This window comes from Triticum urartu, chromosome 7 (assembly GCF_003073215.2).
Source record: "Triticum urartu cultivar G1812 chromosome 7, Tu2.1, whole genome shotgun sequence".
In the NCBI taxonomy this organism is placed as follows: domain Eukaryota; kingdom Viridiplantae; phylum Streptophyta; class Magnoliopsida; order Poales; family Poaceae; genus Triticum; species Triticum urartu.
The window spans coordinates 69,317,899-69,340,333 of NC_053028.1; the positions used below are offsets into that span (position 1 = coordinate 69,317,899).

The 22,435-nt window shown below is 48.0% G+C and overlaps 1 protein-coding gene across 1 annotated transcript; it reads right to left on the bottom strand.

The window, feature by feature from the left end:
* Positions 1-2,948: 2,948 nt before the first annotated feature.
* LOC125518381 lies at positions 2,949-3,689 on the bottom strand. Its single transcript, XM_048683245.1, has 2 exons — positions 3,125-3,689; positions 2,949-3,059 (listed from the first exon to the last, which is right to left on the bottom strand). The coding sequence occupies exons 1-2, from the start codon at positions 3,602-3,604 to the stop codon at positions 2,949-2,951; spliced, it is 591 nt and encodes a 196-aa protein (XP_048539202.1). The 5' UTR covers positions 3,605-3,689.
* Between the last annotated feature and the right edge of the window lie 18,746 nt (positions 3,690-22,435).

Here is a 22,435-nt window from a genome sequence, read left to right on the forward strand (position 1 = left end):
ATCCCGCGCACCGGGCTGGTCCAGTCGCGCTAGCCAGGGCGCGTGGTGGTCGCAATGCCAGCTGGCATGCCGGGCTCCCTTTGCCGTGAGCAAACCAGCCGGATTCGTGTGTTGCCTCTTAAGTGCCGGTTGTCTTGTGGGTCTGGCTGTCAGCACCGTTGGTCCTCATGCCATGCCGGTTCGCTCTCACCGATTAGGCCCTATGTCGCGGCAGCAATGTTTGTGGTGCGTGGGACCAACCTATCAGGGTTGTCGGGCTGTGGCGTGGTCGCGCTGTTTTTTTGGCCATCGGTCCTGTCCGGACTCGTGGGGGGCTTGTCTGGCCGGATGCGCAGGGGCTTGGTCTGGCAAGACGTGGAGGGACTGGCCTGCCTGACTCTTGGCGTCACGGGCTTTACCGGCTGGTGCCTGTGGGTCGCCGCCTTCACCCACTCAACTCCATTGGACTTGGAGGGTCTTCACCAACCCGGCTTCTTGTCATCGTGGGCGTGTCTGGCCAGTGTTTTTTGGTCGTGGGGGCCTGCCCGATGTGGTGCGCACGTCCGGTCTTTCGACATAGCCTTATTTTTTTAGGGTTGTCCCTCCTATTTCATTTATAGAAATCATCGCATGAGTACCATAAGTCTCGACATAACCTTATGGTGGGCCCCAACTAAATTAGACGCTTTTTGCGCTGTGATGCCATTGGCTGGCGATGGGCGGTTTTGTGGCGTGTGGGAGGGTTCATGCCTGTGGGTGGTGATATTCTCATTTCCTCCTTCTCTAGATGGTATTTGTGTATTCAAGGACCATATTGAAGCAATTTTCAAGTTTCGATATGGTTGTGTTAGGTGCCAGCAAATTCGAGGACCAAATGTGTAATTTTCTCCGTTTGGACTGGAAGATGAGGTACTGAATAAGCAAAAGAAGGGCTGGAAATCGCTGTCCTTTGTGTGCTCTTTTCTTAGCTGTGCTGTGCGTGTAGTGTTTGTTGATTTGTCTAGCCGTGGTGTCCACCTGAGAATCCAATCCTATTGCTGTGTGCAACGTACAGGGAGGGTAGCCAGAGACTCTAAAGGGCCTGAGAACAATGTAATTTGCAGAAACTAGTATTCATACGGTGTCGTGGGATACAATTTTGTTCTCAATTTTTTTACAACAGCCTAAACCAAATGTTCAATGCATGTTCAGAACTCTGTCAAAATTCAAACCTGAAAACACACAGCTAAAGTCGAGTGCTCAATTAACTGCAAGAACCACCATATCCGTCATTGCTGACACCTAAAAGAAGTGCACCCGGCAGCGCTGAAGTAGCAGTCAGAATAAGAAAGCAAACATTACGAACCAATGTTCACATAGGTTCTAAAGTTCAGACCCACAGGGGTGAAACAGACAGGTTCCTCCTGTTTGGAAAATGAATCAACTTCAGCTAGCAGAATCACCAGAGCTTCTGGGTTTTTCCTAAACCTGTATCTCAATGCAAAATGCAGTTCTGAGTTCTCGTGTCATCGTGTTCGAGGCGGCGACACTTCTGAAGAGGTGGACTGACAGTGACAGGGCGACGGTAGGGAGTCCCGCTCTTATCCAGTTATCCTTTTCTACTCTGCACCGACATCCGGGTACCGCAGCTCGACGTTGGCTGAATTAGAACAGAAAGTGAGGAAGTCAGGCACCATGTCACAGGTAACACAACCACTGTAAAAGATTAATAACTTAAATATCACTGTTTTGCAGAGCTAACGAAGAAGACTGCTTATGCACAAAACCTGTAAAACAACAATATAATGTGCAGAAACTAGCTTTTATGGAATACTACTATACTAGTATACAACCTGAATTTGGTTCAAAAAAAGATACTCAGAACATTTACATATGCTAAATCAAACAGAAATCAGTATCTTCTCTATAACGCTTAAACGCATGACTTGACTGATTAGGGTTTCTAAATTCCAAAGTTTCTACTCGCGGCAAATAGTACCAAATGGGAAACTAAATTATCTGTATCAAGGACAGTAGTATGAAACCAATAATTTCTGTATCAAGGTTTAGTGTGAATATGTGCCTTATGTAATGATTTTCTCCCAACAAGCTTCAGACCTACTATTAACTGTTTTATTCAGTGCTTCTCTGAAGAAATCTGAACATTATTTCCATTTAACTTGTACTTACAGCACAAGCATGGCCATCCACCAACATGCAAAACAAGTTCAAGACCAAAAATATGTGTTTCCTGCTAGTTCAGCTGTTTACTCAACTGAACCAGATTTGGGTTTTCAAGTTCCAAGGTTTCCTGCTAACAGCACACAGATTAAATTGAAGAGCTGGATTCATCTACATCATGGACAGTTTAAAACCAATAATTTCCAAATCAAGGTTGAGTGTGAATACGTGTTTATAAAATGTTTTTCTCCCAACAACTAATTAACTTCAGACCACTTTCTAGCATTCAACTACTTCTACTTATATCAAACACAACAGTTCAGACAAACTCCCAAGTCTTAACTGAAGCAGAGTAGCAGAGTGGCAGCAGTTTCAGTAAACTGTTTTTGGGACTAACACAAGCTGAATAGCACTCCATTAAAACAAAGATGCATCGACCAGTAGGAAGCTGGGGAGATGGAGATCACCTGAGGCTGGCTCCCCGGCCATGAGGACGACGATGTAAAGGGTCCGCGTGCCGCGGGGTAGGTTGACGACGAGTGGGGTAGGCCGCCCGTTAGTGCCCGCCTGGACGCACATGACGAGGTCGCCCATGCCGATGCCTATCTCGCTGGCCAGCTCGCTCCTCAGGCGGAACACAGACCTCCCCTTGAACCCGAACGCAGCCCAGAAGCCGTGGTCCCCATCGGCGTCCGCCCAGGCGTACACGATCCACCGCCGCGGCAACAGGACGTCCAGGCCTCCGGCGAGGGGGAGCTGCAGTTGAGTCGCGAGGAACCATCTCGTTGTCAGGGTCCAAAGCGGAAATGCTAAGTTGCGAACAGAGATGGAAGAAACAGGGATGACAACCAAGAACTGCTCCCAAGAAACGCAAATTTTGCAAAATGCCAAGAACAGAACCATGAATTGCTCCCAGGTGACTGAAATCAACACAATCAAGAGCCAAATTCGCGCAAATTCGGGAAGAATCAAGAAGCGGGCTCACCTCAGGCATGCCCTCCCTGGCGGGGATGCGCTCCACGACCCAGTGCGTCATCGTGCTGACGGTGTCGAAGTCGTCGACGCTGGCGCCCTTGTTCCAGGGGAGGTACTTCCCGTTGGCGCGGAGGAAGCGGCCGCTGGCGTGGCGGAGCAGGATGTAGTCCCCGGGCCCGAACCTGACGGGCTGCCACCTGACGTCCTCCTCCTCCCGTTCCTCGTAGTCGCGCTGCTCGACGCGGCGCCCGCAGTGGCCTAGCGGCGCCGGTGCGTCCATGGCCGTCAGGTAGCCGCCGTAGGCGGCGCTGTGGAGGAGCACGTACTGGGCGTCGTCATCGCCTTGGAACAAGTGCACCGCCCACGCCGCGTTCATCGACGCCCGGGGCCGGCGGAGGGAGACGCCACGGCCGTCCTTGTCGGCGTGCAGGTACATGCCGTGCTCGCGGCTCCGCAGCCGCACGTGGTGGCCGTCCTGGAACTGCTCCATCTGTCGACGGCGCTGGACCACTCTAGAGCAGAGGCGGTGGGCGCTGCGCGGTGGAGGTGGGGACGATGGGTTCTTGGTTTCTCGGCGCTCCGGCGAGGGGGGAGAAGCGAAACCTGTTGGTTGAAACGGTTACGTTCGGGCGCCAAGGTGGGGGAGCATTTCAAGGAACGTTCCTCACACGCCCTCGCCGTGCGAGCATGGGCCTGTGGGCGATTTTCTCGGCACAGCAAGATGAGCCGGCACACGCACGCGCGAGTCCACAATTTTTTTACGTTTTCTGCTTTCGTTTTTTGCTATATTTTTTATTTTTATTTATACTTTAAAATATTCTAAATATATTTTACAAAACACAGTCTACAAAACATATTTGGAAAATGTTGAAAAATTAATTGAAAAATGTTAATCAAGCATTCGAATTTTTTTGAACAAGTACATGAAAAATATTGAACATGTATTTGAAAAAACAAATGTTGAACAAGTATTTTACAAAATATGAATTAAGCATTCGGAAAATGTTGAATACGTATTTAAAAATTTTAATCAAGCATTCGTAAGATGTTGAACATGTATAGAAAAATTGTTGAACATGTATTAAAAACAGGTTGATTTTTTATCATGTATATATAATGTTAATCAAGAATTTGAAAAAAATGAACAAGTATTTAAAAATGTTAAACACGCATTTTGAAGAATGTTAAATGTGTATAAAAATGTTGACCATGTATTAAAAAAATGATGAAAAAATTTGATCATGTATTAAAAAATGTTTCGTGAAGAGCAACTCCATCCGATTCCTAAAAAATAAAGGATTATCCGGCCAAGTAAACTTTAGTGGAGTATATTTACCCTACTAAGTTTTGGTCTATTCTATCCGAACCCCTAAATTTAGCGGACTAAAAATCAAATTTGGATAAGATGAACATAGATTCAAACTTCTGGACTGAAATTCGACACATAATACACATTACCATCCGCCGAAACAGTCTCGTTTAAACCGATACTAAAACTTAAATCTACCCAAAAACTTAGTCGCTACCTGACTTCGCGAGGGATAGCCAATCCGCCCTAGAGATGCCACAGCCAATGGGGTCAGGCCCTGTATTGTCGTCGTCGCAGCCGGGGAAGGTTCTTCTCCACTCTTTGATATTGAAGCCATCGTCGTTGCCGCCTTCTCTACCACTGTCGTCCTCCTCGTCGCTTGAGAGAATGATGAGGTTCGCCCCTCCAGCCGCTCACTCCTCATACAGCTGTGTGCTCCGCCTCCACTAGCACAGGGTACTGGCGGCGGAGGTTACCCATGTACGACTCGTCGATGATCTTCACCAAAAGCCGTTCCCTCGCCTCCCGAGCCACCGCCGCATTCACCATCCCCGGTAGCGGCGGATCAAAGAGCGGCATCTCGCTCCACACATAGTTCAGTCGGGCATCGGCGTCGTGTAGCCGGACCGACCAAAGGTCGTACTCGCGGTTGGCAAGCTCGGCGGTGTGAAACTACCCAAGCCAAAGTTTCTTGTGGGTGTCCCAATCGGTGATTTTGGCCACCCACACCCCCCACATCCGCTGCCCAACACTGCGTACTTCCTCTGTGGCAGTGGCAGCATGGGGAGGTCGGGGAAGCCGGCGAACCTATCGGATGGGGCCGCAATGTCACGGCGACGGCATGAGGAGGATGCGCCCGCGCTGTGGATGGGTGCGGGGACAGACGGACACGGGATCCAGCCATGGCAGCAACGGTGGGGATGCGGGAACAGTGGTGGATCGCCGGCGGGAGGGATTGGGGAGGAGGAGAGGCAGAGGAGGCGTGGGGAGTTTTACTCCGAGGCCGAGCGATGGAGTGTTTTTAGCCGGATAAGCGGTGGAGTAAAATTTATAATCACCTATAGCTTATACGGGTTCGGCTAGGTTCTGGTTAGAGGAGTAAAACCAGATGTTTATTCCTCTAACCGGTTTTAGGGAATCAGCTAGAGTTACTCTAAATGGGAAGGGATCCCAAATAAGTTTGGAGCTCCTCCTCGTACGTCCACCATTTAAGGCCTTCTTTGATTCAAGGGATTCCGAAAACGTAGGAATAAGGAAATCACAAGAATAAGGCAGGGTTGTATGTTTTGTGGAGTTGGATGCTTGATTCATAGGAATCAGAAAAAGCACAGGATTCTTCAAAAAATGTTTGAAATCTGATTTGGTTTATAGGAGAATCTAAATTCAAGTGTGTACCATTTCACAAGGAAATGCAGTAGTGGCTATAGGATTTATTTTTTTCATCTACGATCTTGCATAAAATTAGACTATAGCCAACGACGTCTTCTGGAAACTCCGGCCCCAAATTGAGTTGGGTAACCACAAGCAAAAGGAAAACAATTTTGCTAAGTCTTAGTCGATTGATGTCTCAGTCGATGCTATCTTTCTTTGATTTTGCATGGTGATTCATACAAAATAATTGTTTTCAGTTTTTCTTTTTCTTCTTACATACTACTATATCACTTGACTGCTGAGTCGACTGAGACCTAGCCACACCCGAAGGAAAAACCCACGGCCACATGGCTCAAGCAGTAAGCTATCTCAAAGAGAAAGAACAAGCAGGGGCAGAGAACACCGTAGGCAAGGTGGGACTACAAATGTCAAGTGTTGGTGGACTGAGAAGTGCGTCGGTACAATTGAGCGAGTATTGACTATTGACTGATCTAGCCCCTCCAAATATTTACGATAATCATCTTTCATACTGGACAAACCAATTCCTTTCGCAGATCGTGTATGTTTGCAGCAGCAGCAGCAGCAGCACTACCTCTCCATCCAACTCATCGAGCCATCCCCACAGCCACACGCCGAGGACAGCCTGTGCTTCCAGAGCTCGCGGTCGTGGTCGGCGACGAGGCGCCACAGCTCGGCGCAGGTGCTCGCCACCCTCAAGAGGTCCAGACCGTCAACGAGCCTCGCCAGGATTTCCAGCATGATGTCGCCGGGGAGCAGCACGAAGGCATTCGCACGGCGCAGGTCGACGAGGGCACCCCGGCACAGCTTCTCGGCGAGCTCCCTCCAGAGTGCGGCCAGCCCGCGGCCGTCGTTGCCATGGCCGGTCAGCGCGCGCGCGGTGTCGTCCAGGCCACCGGACAGGAGCGGCGCCGCGGCGCGCGCGTCCACGCACGCCCAGCGCAGGCCTGGCCCTCGGCCTTGGTCGGATCTGACGCGCACGTAGAAGACGACGCGCATCCCATGCGCGCTCATCCTCAGCACGACCACGTCCCGCAGGCCCGGCGCGGCGTAGCGGAGGGAGAGCGTCGAGGCCGTCGCGCCCACCGTCCGCGGAACCCGGCCGGACGCCGATGTCGAGGAAGGCGGCGTGGACGACGGTTATGAGGCGGCCAAGGAGGCGCTCGGCGTCCCACCGGCCGGCGTCGATTACCCTGTGGAGAGGCGAGATCCCTGTCATGTCATGGGCCAATAGCTACTGTGCGATGTTTTTCATGCGAATTGGAAGAAATGCGACGTTGTTGGAATGAATGGCTGCGATGCGGCGTTTTAGAAGCAAACAATAGGTCCAATGCGATAGGGCTCTATTTAACCATGAAATGAAAAACACGAGGGGTTAGCGATTCGAGTTATGACACACGGGACCTAGCAGTTACTCGCATGTGGGTGAGACCCACAACTTATCCACGCAAGCATGCCCGTGCTCATCAGCGTGCCCCGACCCGAGCCAGCCCACCCCGCCCATTGCTTGCCCCTGCCCCTTTCCTTTCCCACCTTCTTCTTCCTCTGCTCCGGCAACGAAGCGCGCCGCCGGCAAGTGATGTCTAGCTCGACTTCGGCCTCCTGCCAATCATGGACGCAGTATGGTCCACTGCCGTTGACAAGATGCCCCGATTGCCCACGCATGGAGCCTCTGAAGCGTTTGACTTGTGTGAGGGAAGAAAATGGCAACCGTGGGCGCGAGTTTGTGAAATGCTTGAGCAAGCCACAGCCGGGGCAGGTTAGATCTGTGATTCTTGACCATCCCTATTGGTCTAATTCTCCCCTTTCTTTCTTTTTCCCTCGAATTAGGGCGGTGGATCTGGGTGGTGGGATCTAGGATTCATGCGCCTTCCGGCCCCCTGGTTTTCAGGTTCTGAAGAAATGTGGGCATTTTGAGTGGCTCGATGACTATGTTTGAAGGTTGAAATTGGAGGGATCAACCGGAAACCAAGAGCTCATTTTGGGGGGCGGCTTGCCGTGGAACAAGCCCCCCAATTTGGCGGACAGAGCCGATTCCGGATGGATGCCACAGTGCCAGAACTGAAGTGTGAATTGAAGAAATGGCAAGCAACTTAAAGCATCTAATCGATTTGAAGCAGCCAAGCAAATATGATGGCTGGAGCATTTTATGGTTGTGTCATTTGCTATGGGGTTTATTTTACTTGATGTTCAATAATCGGCTAAGAATTTTGTTAGAGTTTCAGTTAGTTGTGTCAACGCTAGGTTCAGGGGTGCCCAGTAGTTTTGAGTTAGCCAGGGATCCATTTGTTAGATGAATTGAATTAGTGTGAAGCAAACTGCTTGAATTATGTAATGATATTCTTCAGGGGCCCTATTCAGTGTTCATGCTCTATTTCCTCTGTTTTTGTTCTTCAGTTAACAGAGTACACACCCAAATTCAGTTTCTAGTAAAAAAAAAAACTGGGCTGCCGAATAGATGTTGGGCCGTGAGAAAATGGGCCCTGAGAAAATAACCATGCCCAAGACCAGCCCACCCGCGTAGGGGCACCAGCCCACCTCTAACTTCGGCAAATAAAATGGGGCCACATAAAATGTTACTTGTCCTTTTATTTTGCCTTTTTCTTGCACTAAATTTTGTGATGGATCATTTTTTGATGCACTAAAGCTAAATGTTAATTGTTTTTATGCATGTCTACGGTTCCATGAACTAAATGAGTTGCATGCTTCATGAAGTGCCCGAAGTAAATTAGTTTGCATTTCCTAGTTGCACCCATGTCCATAGTGGGTTTGCATGGGGCTCCTAGTTGCATGTCCATGGTTTGGCCAATATTTTGAAGATGTTGTGTGTGGTGATTGGGGTGTAGAAACCCGGTCCCATAGAAACCCATAGCAATACACGAATAATAAGCAAAAACAACCCATAGCAATCCACTAATAATAGCACAAAACACACAATATATATAGTAGCATACCCAATGATTATATAGAAGCATAACGATTGCAACCCATAGTTCCACGATAGCCTTACAACTCCATGATAGCATTACAACTTAAAGTACTAATAAAACTTAATAATAGTAGCATAATGATTACAACTTAACAAAACTAATACGATAGATCTATAGCAAGCTAGATAGATAGGGGGGCACCAAACGCGAGTTCTTCGGGTTCTTCTTCTCCTCCTCCTCCGGGGCCACCTCGCTCCTCGGGCGCCCTCGCTCCTCCGGGCGCCGCCCTTCACTCCTCCCCCTCCCTGTTGTTGATGGGGTACGGGAGCGTGTGCATAACGCCGTTGTTGGGGAAGATGCCGTTGAAGTCGGTGAAGATATTGTAGGTTGTGAAACTATGAACTCACAACCAACCCAATACGCTTGCCCGAGGAGATGGAAAGCATCGAAAGGGTTAGTGAACGTGGCGAGGAGCCCAACCACAATGCCGTTGTGGTTGACCTCCTCAGGATGGTACATCCGAGGAGAGCTGCGGGGGAGGTAGCGGAAGCCGGCCGCAAGGAAAAACTCCGTTAACTCCCTTGCGCCCCTCCACCTCGAGATCGCCCAAACCCTAAGGGTTCTCTCTACATACACTCCGGCCGGGTAGAGCCTTTCCGGCGTGGTTGGGGGGAAGCGGTAGGTGGGGCCATTGTACTGCATGGTGGCGGGGTGGCTCGAGGGCTCGATCAGGGTTGATGGAGAAGAAGGAAGAAGGAGGGCAGAGGAGGCAGAGGATGGGGTGTGGATGAGGAGGGAGAGGAAGACGATAGTCCCTGGCTTAAATAGCCCAAGTGCGACGTGGTTTCACCCCATAGAATTAATGGGCGGGCGGCGTTTGGTGGCGGCCCATGAAAGTGTGTGCACGAGCGTGGGGAAACGGGCTGCGATCCTTCTGTGCCAATGGCCGCGGGTCAAGGGGGACGGGTTCACGCACACGTCTGTGCCGTCGTGGGTCAAGGGGACACGCCTGCCCCAGGTTCTCTGCGTGTGCCGCCCGTGCATTCATGTCGTAGCCCATTAATTTGCACATCTTGATAGGGCCTGGCTAGAGGGCAACGTTCGGTCGATGGGAGACGTGACAATAATGGACGCCTTCATTTGCCCATCTTGTAACGGGCAACAGGCCGTTTGAACTGCATCGATACCCACATCGATACCCCATGCCAGTATTGCATCCTCAAAGAGGAGCACGCCATGTACAGCACACCATGCAACGTTGGCTTTTTGGTTGTCTTCATCGAGCTGCTGCATTGTGGCTGGGTGCATGCTTTGATGCGACGATGCATCGGTTGTAATGGTAGGCATGCGACAGCTTACTGCGTCCATAGGGGTGGCGGAGCAGGGCTACGTCGAGGCCATGCATGCAAGCACGGGCGCAGTTCTGCGGGTGAGCATGCATGCTGCGGGTAGGCACGGGCACGCATGCAAGATGGAAAGGGCACTGCGTAGGCTTGGTCCATGCACCGCGTCAACTCTTGTCGTTGGATTCAAATGAACGGTCCTGATGCCCCAACGAGAGAGGCTGATCCAAACCCCACCGATTCAACCAATCAGCGCGTCTCATGCGGATCGATGCACACTGATTCAACCAATCAGGGCGTCTCATGCGGATCGATGCACACTGTAGCTAACCCTAGCGCCTGATCTCAACCGTCCAGCACAACGATCGACGACCCAGTAGTGTGCGGGGTTTTGAGGGGTTTTGAGAGGGTTTTGAGGGTTTTGAGGTTTTGGCTGATTAGGGTTGAGCATAACTAATTCAAAAAAAATCAAAAAATATAAAACTTGCGCACATAGTCTTATTATGTCGTATAGTAACGAGAAAAAAATATAAATATGATTTACATACATTTTTGCGAAAAATCCTTCACAAAATTGTCATTCCTCGAACAATGTAGTATGGAGTTCAAGGGAGAGAGTAGTGGGCACCCGAGAGTATAGGTGGGGTTTTGAAAATGAAAAGTGTGAAAACCTCACCAAAACTTCATTTTGGATTGACTAAGAAAGATCTTAACTTACTTTTCTCATTTTCATGTTTTAAACTTGTTTTATATATAATTTTCTATTAAACCTTGTTTTTCCAAAAAAGAAAATAATAGAAAATTAATTCAATAAATAGTGAGACTTTAGATTTACACTATATAGGTAGAATAGATGTGTAGAAAAATTATTTGGCTGGTTTAGACAAGGTGCCAAAAAAACTTGCTTAAATATGAGGCCGTTTACCCTACCTTTGGAGGTCATTTGAGACACACTTTTCATGACTATGAGTTCAACTTACCAAAAGGGCTCGGAATGATCAGCAAGCAAACATATTTCAGTTGAGGTACTTTAGATAGCATTAAAACATCAATACCCCATCCCCTAATTCAATTTTGAGCCCAAATTTGAATTTTATTTGGCTGGTTTAGACAAGATACCAACAAACAAGTTCGAATAGAAATACGGGATACATAGTGACTACCAGTACGCACCAAGTTACAAATATTATTACATGCCCCAAATTTCCAAACTGTTCTCTGTTCTACCTCTTCCTACCATGTCGCGTGCCCTTCTTCGCCTTAGCACTTCTTGTTTTTGGTTCAACTACACACACAAGTTCACTGATCATCTTGGTTTTTTTCACTGGTCTTTTCAACACCTCGCCAACACCCTCGTGATCAGTGTCTTCAGTCTCAATGTTGACAGCAGTTTCAGTTTCTTCGATGTGTACCTCAACATGGGTTTCTTCAGTCTGAACCTCGACATGCTCAGGTTCAGTTTCAACCTCGAGAGCAGTTTCTTTAGTCTGAACTTCGACACGCTCAGGTTCAGTTTCAACCTCGAGAGCAGTTTCCTCAGTCTGAATGTTGACTGCAGCAGGATTTTCTTCACTCTGCTCAGGCTGAGGCACACTTCTCTTCTTTCTACCGCCGTTGACTCTTGCTTTTTTTGTTGGCCAACACTGTTCAACAAGGGGCTGACTTGCTCGCTTCCTCGTGGTCATTGGGAAAATGTTATAGATATAGTAATTGGAAAAAAGCACCAAATCAAAACACAGACAAATAAACAAGAACATACTTTGGCTTATCAGGAATGTAACGGAATTTGACAGATCCCACTCTGTGCCCAAGTTCCTGGCACAACTTGCATCTGTTTTTGTTACCTTTTTGGGCCTTTTTTGGCTTTCCATCTTTATTTCCCTTCTTACTACTCCCACCTTTCTCAAACCATGCCTTGAATCTACTCTGTTTAGGCCTGCCAGCCTTTCTTTTCGTCAAGGGAGGACACATGGAAAATTCAATGTCCACTTCAGGCCACCGAGACTGATCTGTAAGTGCTGGAATTGGAGTAGCATATGCAGCTTTGAATCTTGCTACCGAATAATATTCATGCAAATATGGGTGCATGTTTATCTTCGGTTGGGATGCTAAGAAGAGAATGGCATGCTCACATGGTTTACCAGTGTGTTGCCACTCGAGGCAAGTGCAATCATGCAATTCAGTGTTAACAACATGTCTCCTTCCAGTTTTGTTATCTCTAACTTCAGCACCCCAAGGTGAAGATTTTTCAATAAACAAATGTGAAAGACATCTGCTCCTATTGACCACCTGTTGTACCACTGTTGGAAGCTTATCACCTTGCAGACAATCACCTATCCTTCTTCTCAATTCCCACAACCGCATGAGCATGATCCTGATTTGGTCAACCATGTCATGCACAGGCAAATCTTTTAACTCCTTCACCTTGTTGTTGAAACTCTCTGCCAAATTGTTGTTGATGTGGTCACACTTGATGGCAGTGTTGAATGCTGACCTGTACCATAACAAAGAATGGTAGGTGTTCAGCCATGGACCAAACTCATCACATGTTGCCATTATCTTATCAAGATGATATTTGTGTGTCTGTCTAGTGTAAGATCTTGCTGCTGGCCACATGCGCCCAAATTCTTCTCCTCTAAACTTTTTGATCAAATTCATCCACAAATGACCGAAGCACTCCCTCTGCTCAACATGTGGGAAAACATTTTTCACTGAATTTTCAAGCCCCTTACATGCATCTGTGTGTATAGCCAAAGGTGACACTGGCCCTAGGCATCTTTTCAACTGGATCATGAACCATGTCCATGAAGCCTCTGTTTCTGACTGAAACAAGCCAACAGCAATAGGAAACATCCAGTTGTGTCCATCTAGAGCATTGCATGCTGCCAACTGACCATTCCACTTGCCTGTCAAAAATGATGAGTCTATGCTCAAATATGGACGGCACCCTGCTTTGAACCCATCAATGCAAGGCTTCAAAGCCATAAAAAACTTGGAGAACTTGACTTCACCTTTGGCTGATACCTCTGTATCTATCTCCACAACACTGCCAGGTGACCTCTTTTCCACCTCTGCTTTGAAGTTGTAAAGCATACTAAATGTATTTGCCCAATCACCATATAAAATTTTCATTGCCCTTTGTTTTGCCTTCCACACTGTGGTATATTTCAGTTTAATGGGGTACATCTTTTCCAAGTCTACTTTGAGTTTCTTCGCAGTAGTGTTTGGTGTTTTGGCTAAAATTGGGGTGATCTTTTCTGCAACCCAAAGTTGTGATGTCATGGTTGATACTCTCTGTGAACTTGTAATACAAGTATGTTGATTGGGGATTTGGTTAACCCTGACAGTACTTCCATCAGGTTGCAGTCTAGCAGATATGTACCACTTGCAAGGCTTCACACTACCATCAAATCCTCTGCACCTCGCATAAAACTTCTTTCTATCAGTCCAAATAGTCTTGACATCAAACTCATGTTTCACTGCATAAGTCTTGAAACACATCCTAAACTCCTTCATGCTTGGGAACAACTTGCCTACTTCAATGACAGGGTTTTCTTTGTCATACACATGCACCAGCTCATCATCATGTGCATCATCTACTTCATCTGCAGCTTGTTCCATCAACTGTCCATCTACTTCTTCATCAGCATTAGCAGGCAAACTAGATTCACCCCTCTCCTGCTTATCTCTGTCATCGACTGGAATGCCAAAAAGTTTGACCATCTCAATGTCAGGCATTGGTGCAATGACCAAATCAGTAGGCTCATCTAATTCAACTACATTCCAATCAACAGTTGCTGCAGTTTCAGTTTCAGTTCCAGTCACATGTCCCTCTTCGGCTATTACTGTAAGTTCAGTACACATGGGAATCAATGGCCTCTGTGTAGCCCAATCATCATCTACCATCTGCGCAGCCAATTGTGATGGCACATATCCAACCTTCAAAAAAATGTTCAGATCAACGAGCTCAGCAAAAAATTAGCCCGTTTGCTTGTCCAGCCGTTTTGCTGATCGATTTCTTCAACAATCTGTTCACCATCTTCTATTCTCACATCCTCTCCTTTCCAATCATCAAACCTCAATAGTGATACTTCTTGCTCTGGACCCCAAACAACATTCTCCCCAATTTTTTCCACCCATTTCTTCACTGCCGTCTCTCCCATGTTCTGTAGAACTTGTGGATCAATCTCTGTAAACTCAACCTCCCATTTAACAATTGTGTCTCTCTCAATGTTCTGTATGCTACCATCAACTAATTTTGCCTTTGATGGAAAGAAATTAACTGTCAATTCGAAGGTCCGAGCGGCAGCATCCCCTCTGTCAGTGGCGGACAGTGTGAGCCCGTGAGAAAAAGGGGAAAAAGCAGACGAGGCCACCCCCTAATTGCATGCCAAATTGGATCGGGGAGAGGCGCATTACCTATTCGAAGTTGAATCTGGCGGCTCCATCTCAGTATGCCCACGGGCTCCCCTCACAACCTATCGATTCCGCAAGTGAAAACAGAGGAAACGAGCTGAGATCTACGGGTCCGAGAGAGGAACGGGAGGGCGACTAGGGTTTTGAATTCACTCACCATTTTCTGAGGACGAAGGCTCTGCCGCCGTTGAGAACGAGGGCTCCGCCGTCGCCACCGAGAACGCAAGATCCGCCGCCATCGGAGAAGAAGGGGGGCAGAGTGGCGGGCCCGGCACGGTCGGGCGGCAGGGCACGGTCAGCTGTTTTGACGAACAATTAAGTTGGACCCACATGTCCTAACATAAACGGGCGGGCTTGGTTGACGACCAATTTAACCACATTTAACAGCCATGTCGTGCGTGGGCTATTTATCTGCTCAAAATTGTCGCACCACAGCCATTCCCTCGAACAACGTCGCACTCTTGCCAATTCACCTCAAATGTGTCGCACAGGAGCTATTGGCCCGTCATGGCTAGGGCGTGATTGCTCTATCAATCGAAGATGGAGATCGAGGTGTTGCGCGCTCAGGTTCTAAATCTTGGAAGGATGACGGCGCGCGGGAGGCATGCAACTGGAGCTAGGACTACGAGTAGTAGGGCAAGGCCGCAAGGGCAGGAGTATGTGTGCCATCGGATCCACAAATCTGCGGTAGTACGATCGACCCCCCACTGTCGTGCGATGATTTTTTTAGGGAGTCGTGGGATGAATATTGGAGCCTACTGCGAACCAACTTCTCCTTGGATGGTTAGAGGGACAGTTATATCTCCAGCTCATCAGGTTCAAATCCTGGTGTTCACATTATACTTTGTAAATCTCAAGATGATATGCTGGCTCAGTCTCTCGAAAGTGCTCATAGGATATGATGTGCGTATGTGCGTTCATATGGGTGAGTGTATGCGTGTATGTATGAGCGCTTGCGCACATCGTGAAAGGTCTGAAATAAATCCAGGAAAATGCAAGCCCAATGTCAAGTATGAGACTTGAACTCTGTCCGCAAGGGGATACCACTGTCCTCCCATCTCATAACCATCCAAACACAGGTTGATTTGCTAGTTCTGATGGAATCATACGTGTGCAAATTAGTGTTGGCTTATGGGGAGTTAAAATTCTTTGATTTTTTTATTACTTAGGTGTCTGAATTTTTTTTCATGCGGCAGTTACTTCTTTCTGGGCACGCTGAAGAAGCAGTAGCCTCATAATCAATCTTATTAGAAGGAGCAGTAGCCCCATTGTCTATCTTAGTGGTAGCCTGGTAGGGGGTTCAGGTGGATCACCAGAGTTGGTCACCGATGGTGCAGGGTCTAGAGGGATGGCCGGGGAGACGGCCAGCATGGGGGGGGCTGCGGTGGGCGAAGGCGGTTAGGCCTGGGTAGGCCGACGGCTACATGAGGATGAAAGTAGGGAGGTTGAAGCTCAATAGCTTGATCTATTTTTGAGTCGTTGGTTGAAAGATGGGGTCGTCCAAAACAGATGCAACTCTTTTTCCTATTTTCTTTGCGAGGATAGTTGCATCTTTCTTGTAAGTGAAATATACCTAATACGCAACGTTTTCAGTATTTTGTCTTTACAGAAACGAGTGAGAGAGAGGGAGAGAGAGAGAGAGAATTTTTGTATCTAGGTTTAGTGTGAATACGTGGCATGTATTTGTTTTGTTCCTAAGAGCATCTATAGTCGGACTTGGCAAATCCGACCCCTCAAACGTGTCGGATTTGGCAAATCCGACCCCTCAAACGTCTGTGGACGTGTCTGGTCGTGCCCGCGGACAGTGATCGGTCACGCCTCAAATTTCTCTTCTTACAATTGGACATCTCAATTAGCATACCTCAAATTCATAGAAAGTCATGCAACTACGTGAATGGTGCAATCCACACTGTCCGGCTTAGGACATGCCATCGGACTATCAAAATTTGGCGTGTTTTTCCTATATACTAGCTATGGAGAAGATCATCCATGGCTGCCATTGCCCTTCCTGACACTCTTGCCATCCATCTTGCGGAAGTAGTGGTCGAAAATGAAGTGTGGATCAAGTCGGATCTGCTCTTTGCCGGAGGTGTCCGACCCGTCGCTCTGCTCCTTCCTCCTTGCGGGGCAGTCCGGTCATGGCATGAACAACCCAATATTGCTCTTGGGCGAGGGTGTGGGTGTTACTCCAGTGCCGCTTCTTCAAGATACGGGAGCGGATGGCTTCCTCCTCTGCGGCAGCATCCGCCGCCGGCATGTCGGAAGCGAGGCGGGCCTCGGCCACCCTCATCCTCTCCTTTTCATGGCGGGCACACCGGACCTAGTAGCACTCATACTCCAGTGGAGGCCCGCGATGATCCAGCCTCAGAGTATCCGAGCGTCCGATGCACTGACGCAATGCACATGTGTCGGACAGATCCCGTCGTCGATCGGGCACAATCCTCCCGAGAGCGACAAGTGCAATGTGGACGACCATTGCCTCCTCCATCCGCATGGGACAACAGCCAGTCGATGGATCCAAACTGGTCAGAGTCAAATCTGTTGCCCGCCATGACGGGGAAGACCGGATATCGTCGGACTGGAGTTTGGGGGCGAAGTGGAGTGGAGTGGCTAGGGTTTGGTCTGGGAACAAATGGGGACGATTACATGTGGGGTCGGGTGAGCCAGTGTGCATCAGGTCTGACGTGACGGACGTGTCAGGTCGTGCCCGGCCTCCCCATATACTCCCTATATTTGGCCTGGATATGAGGTGTGCCGGTCAACCTGGGTGTTAAGACCGGTTTGAGCGTGCATCAGGTCGGGTTTCTTTGACCGGTCACTAACCAAGCCGTCCGACCAGATGAGGGGGATTTGAAGCGCCCGGCTATAGATGCTGTAAGATTCTGGCCGAAAAATCCACTCCACTTCCAGCTAATTAATGCACACCTAGTGTTTCCATTATACAACTACTGTACAAGCAATTCAGGACGTTATCATCTTCAAAAAATCTCATACCCAATGTGATAATTAGCTAGATAAAGAAGACAGCTGATGTACAAAATCCAAAAACAATGTAATTGATGTATTAACATGATATATTATACAGTAGGACGGAGAGAGTAGAAAATTACTATTCCCTCCGTCCCATAATATAAGAGCGTTTTTTACATTAGTAGCTAGCGCCGGGATATATCCTGAATTGTGTACACACATTACTCGAATAGGTAATCAATTAGAAATCAGTATCTTCTCTACGAAGCTGATTGAGGTTTTCAAGCTCCAAATTTGGGTGTCCAGTTCATAGACAATTCCCCCATAATACTTAGTACTCTCTCCGTTTTTATTTACTCTGCATATTAGAGTTGACTGAAGTCAAACTTCATTAAGTTTGATCAAGTTTATAAAAAACAATATAAACATTTATCATAACAAACCTATATGATGTGAAAGTGACATTCAATAATAAATCTAATGGTATTGATTTGTTATTGTATATGTTAATATTTTTGTTTATAAACTTGGTCAAATTTTACAAAGTTGGACTTTGACGAAAACTAATACACGGACAAAATAAAAACAGAGGGAGTACGTACCTACTCAAAAAATTGCAGTTTGACACAAGCGTGCAGAAGGACCTGTATGATAAAACTGAAGTAAGATTTGCGGTGACAGTACTAATAAACTACTGTGTTTCTGGAGGCAATGCATCACTCCAAAACCTCGTCTGGCAGCCGGAGGTCTTTGATGGTGCAGTTCTGTATTCTCGTGTTGATAGGCTCTTCCCAGTCCCTGAACGTGGGCCAACATTTAGTGACATCCAGCAGCTCAAGGCGTGGGCAATGGTCGAGGAGGGCGTTGAGTAGCTATATCTGAAAACAGCCATCCGACATGACGAGTCGCTCCAGCAGAGGGAGCTTCTTGATGGTCTCCGTGATAAGCTTTCCGTCATTGATGTAAGGCCAGCCTGTGACACAGAGCTTCCTCAGCAATGGCGCCCTGCAGGTGATTAGGAGAGATAGTTAGGATAAGGCGGATGCATGCGTGCGGGCATGCATGTCAATTAACTAGATCAATGGATGCAACGTCCGATATGAAAGTTGGTCAGGACTCAGGACTCGGGAGTACGTGCCTGTTGGCGAGGTATACTAGGACATCGGCGTCGACGTGGCCGCTGAATGACTCGCAGCCGCCGGCGCTGCGCTCCAGCGCGGCGCGCGCCATGGCCTTCCATCCTGCTGGCAGTGGCAGTTCGTCCCACGAGCAGTACTCTTCGTCCCACGGATCGGGACGTAGGTCGATGTGCCGCCACAGCAGGGCCTCATCCTTGGCTAGCCGCCGCCAGGGCGAGCACGCGAGCCCTGCGCCGCTGAGGATGTCGGTCTGCGGGAGTTTGCTGAGGATGATGCATAGGACGTCGCCGGGCAACGACGCCCAGTTCCTTCACTCGTCCGGCGAGGCAACATGCATGGTCCTCCTCACGGCGGCAACGCGAAGACGAATGGCAGTCGGTTAGGTTAGGGCTTTGCTTTTCCTTCTCTTCTAATCCATCCTACCTACGAGTAGTAAATGTTTTGCGTACGGAAGAGGAAGTTTATAGATGTTCGGAAAGTTTTTTTATCCACCCCCTCCCGGTATAACATGTCCTTTTTTTTGCATTTTAATCGTGTCAAAAAAACGTCTTACATATTTTTTTATGGGTAAATACTGTATTACTCAACTCGAAAGATTCATACAATCAATCGTAGAAAAGTTCTGTAGCAACTGAAGGCCCTGATCCAATCCAAGTCATTGTTCTGCCCTCTAAACGAGCAAACTTAGCTAAGCTATCACTAACCTTATTCTGGCTACGATTGATATGAGTAATACAAGATTCACGAAGAGACAAAAGATATCTAATCTCTTTAATGAGCGACGCATAAATAGATCTATCCACCTCCTTGGCCTGGATTAGCTTCACTGCAACAAGAGAATCCATCTCAATCATGATTGGAAGATCACTTCGTTGGATAGCCAATGAAAGGCCTTCCATACAAGCACACAATTCAGCTTCTATAGAATCACGGCATGAAAATAGTTGTCTGCATGAAAAAAAATAATAGCACCCTTCTCATCTCGCAAAACCATACCAGCACCAGCTGAACCATCATCATCATAGGACCAATCAGTGGAAAGTTTTACCCAACCAGATTTTGGAGCAATCCACTTGGCCTCAACACTCGTTATCACATGCAGCCTACTGGAATTATTTTCATAAATGATGATGGATTTTCCCTTATTTGAATCAGCTATGAAATCTGACTTAATGCCAATGAGGGAATCAAGATAGCTCACCAAAAAACGTCTGGAAGCTTCCATAGGCGGTGGTGGCTTGTGATGAACAACCTCGTTCCGAATATGCCATGCCCGCCATAATGTCATTAGAAACATTGATCGTTCAATTTCTGACAGCGGTTCTAGTGACACAGAGGGCTCTATATCTACATCTTCTTTCTCTATCACTTATCTTATCTTACTTCTTTTTCTCACTTAAAAAACCCCTAAGGTTTCATGTTTCACTTTTCTCCACCACACCTTTCTCAAAACTTCCACGTATGATAATCAATCACATTAATTACTTAACTTTTGAACCAATTCCACTTTGATTTACTAACTTCTTATCAAAATATAAGGTAAATCATGAACATGATTAGATAAATCTTTATTTCCACAATCACATTAATATGGCAGATAAATTATAAGTTAACGTGCTAAAATATTTATATCCCGTTGCAACGCACTGTATAATGTAATGTTTCATGTTTCACTTTGCCATCAGCCCTTCATCCAACATCCCCCATATGATAATCAATCATATTAATATACTTAATTTTCAAACAAATTTCACTTTAGTTTACTTACCAGACTCAACCACAAAAAAGAAAGTTTACTTACCAAACTTCTCATCAAAATATAAGGTAAATCACAAGCAAGATTTGATAAACATTTGTTTACAAAGGATAAATATAAGGTAAATCATGGGCATATATGTATATCCCATTGCAACGCACATGCATTGTCCTTGTTTATATAAAAACGAATGTTTAAATGAATTATTATCCTATCTTTCCATTTTTCAACATGTTTAAGGGAAATTTATTAAGTTGTTTATCTTTGTTCTATATATGGCTTGGCTTCCAGAGTTCCATATATGATATGATGACATATTATTGGATAACATTTCTTTAGCAAATATTCACATGTGGCTTACATATATAATAGACATGCCTTATTGGATACATTTCCCCTTTTTCTATTCATCACAAGTTTCCAAGAGATACGCATCGTGCACTAATCTTGTGTCGTTATTATGTGTTAACTCATACATGCATTTATTATATAACATTTCTGTTAACTCACTCGATGTATATCTCTGTCGGAAAAATATACGAAATTGCAGCCTAAAACTGTGCATAGGTATAAGTTAAAGTATATCCTCATCGTACACACAAAAAAGTATATCCTCATCGTGATTGACCAAGTGGAACAAGTGGTTTCCAACCCAAATTTGATATCATCATTGTGATTGTTGGAGTAATGGGCCACAGGTAGCCTAACCCGAGCCCCCGAACCTTTCAAGACAACGGGGCCGGCTGCGCCCCTCAAGACGGCAAGATGAAGCGCCGTCTTCTGATGGCCGGCTGGCTGAATGGCCGACTGCCAGAAGACGGCCATGCTCAGGAAGGCGGCTTCAAGACGGGCCAACTCCTAGCAGGCGGCCTCCAGAGAGGCCGGCTCCTAGCAGTCGGCCCATGGCGCCCTCAAAGTCTGCGCCCTCATCAAAAAGACAAGACGGGGTACGGCTACAGTGCAAGCCTTCCCCTCGAATCCAGGGATGGGCGTGGCCACAGTGCCCCGTATAGGCGGAGATCTCCGCACGACGCGGCACTGTTGCCTCTCCCCCATACGTCACACCTGACAGGCGGAGTCCTGTTCCCACGAAGGCTTGTCAGGTACGGCTTGCAGACGGCGGGCCCTACCTGGCAGCCAGAGCCCTGAAGACGGAGGAGGCTGGGACAGCCGGACCTCGGAGGAGCCGGCTACCAGCAGGCGGCCAATCCCTCCCTTGGGCCCCATACGCCATTAACCAGATGAAACACGGAGTGGCAACAGTGATCGCCCACCAGGCGGCGGGACTGTAGCCACGCTTCCCCGACCAAGCCTGCGTCATTAGCGTTACGGCTACAGTGATCAGCAGCCGATAAGACCCGCAAGCGGTGGGAGCGTCTTGTCGGATCTGTACCAGACCAGACGCCGGGGCCCACCAGGCGGCGGGCCCTAGCTGTCGGCAAAGAGGCCAGCGACCAGAGAGAATGACGTCCGGGCCCTACGCCCGACCAGATCACCATTGCACCCCTGGGGGGTGGGCCTATATAAACCCCCCAGGCAAAGGGTTCGGCCCTCTTAGGACCAAACTCATACCTGGAGGAGGAGAGAGCGTGCCTGGCTTCTTCCACCTCTAGCAAACAGCTCGAGGAGCACCATTGTACCACTTACACACTAGTGATCATGCGGAGACCCCGCATAGCAGGACTAGGGGTGTTATCTCTTAGGAGAGCCCCGAACCTGGGTAAAGTACGCCGGCGTTCGCGTCTACGCCTCATCCCGCTTCTAGGCACCGGCGACGTTCTACTCGCTCCCACCATGATAAGCCATCATTTGGCATATGTCGCACCCAACCCCCGACATTTGGCGCTCACCGTGGGGCGAGGTGCACCGTCTCCCGGAGACCTGTTCTGGACGGGAACCCTGTTCCTTCCTGGCGAGCGCAGCCAGCCCGACACGCCAGACGGCGTCTGCGCCGAGGCGCTGCACGGTGCGGAGATCGCCTGCGCAGCGAGCTGCCTCGCCGATCTTGTTGGCGAGATTCGCCTCTCCGACGAGCCCGTGTCCGACGCGGGCACCAATGGCCCCGAAGG

Excerpts from the sequence above, each read along its gene's own strand:
- LOC125518381 (XM_048683245.1), bottom strand. The coding sequence starts at position 3,604 with ATGGAGCAGTTCCAGGACGGCCACCACGTGCGGCTGCGGAGCCGCGAG. Across the intron at positions 3,060-3,124 it reads CCAGGGAGGGCATGCCTGAG|TCACCTGGGAGCAATTCATG; the intron begins GTGAGCCCGCTT and ends TGTTGATTTCAG.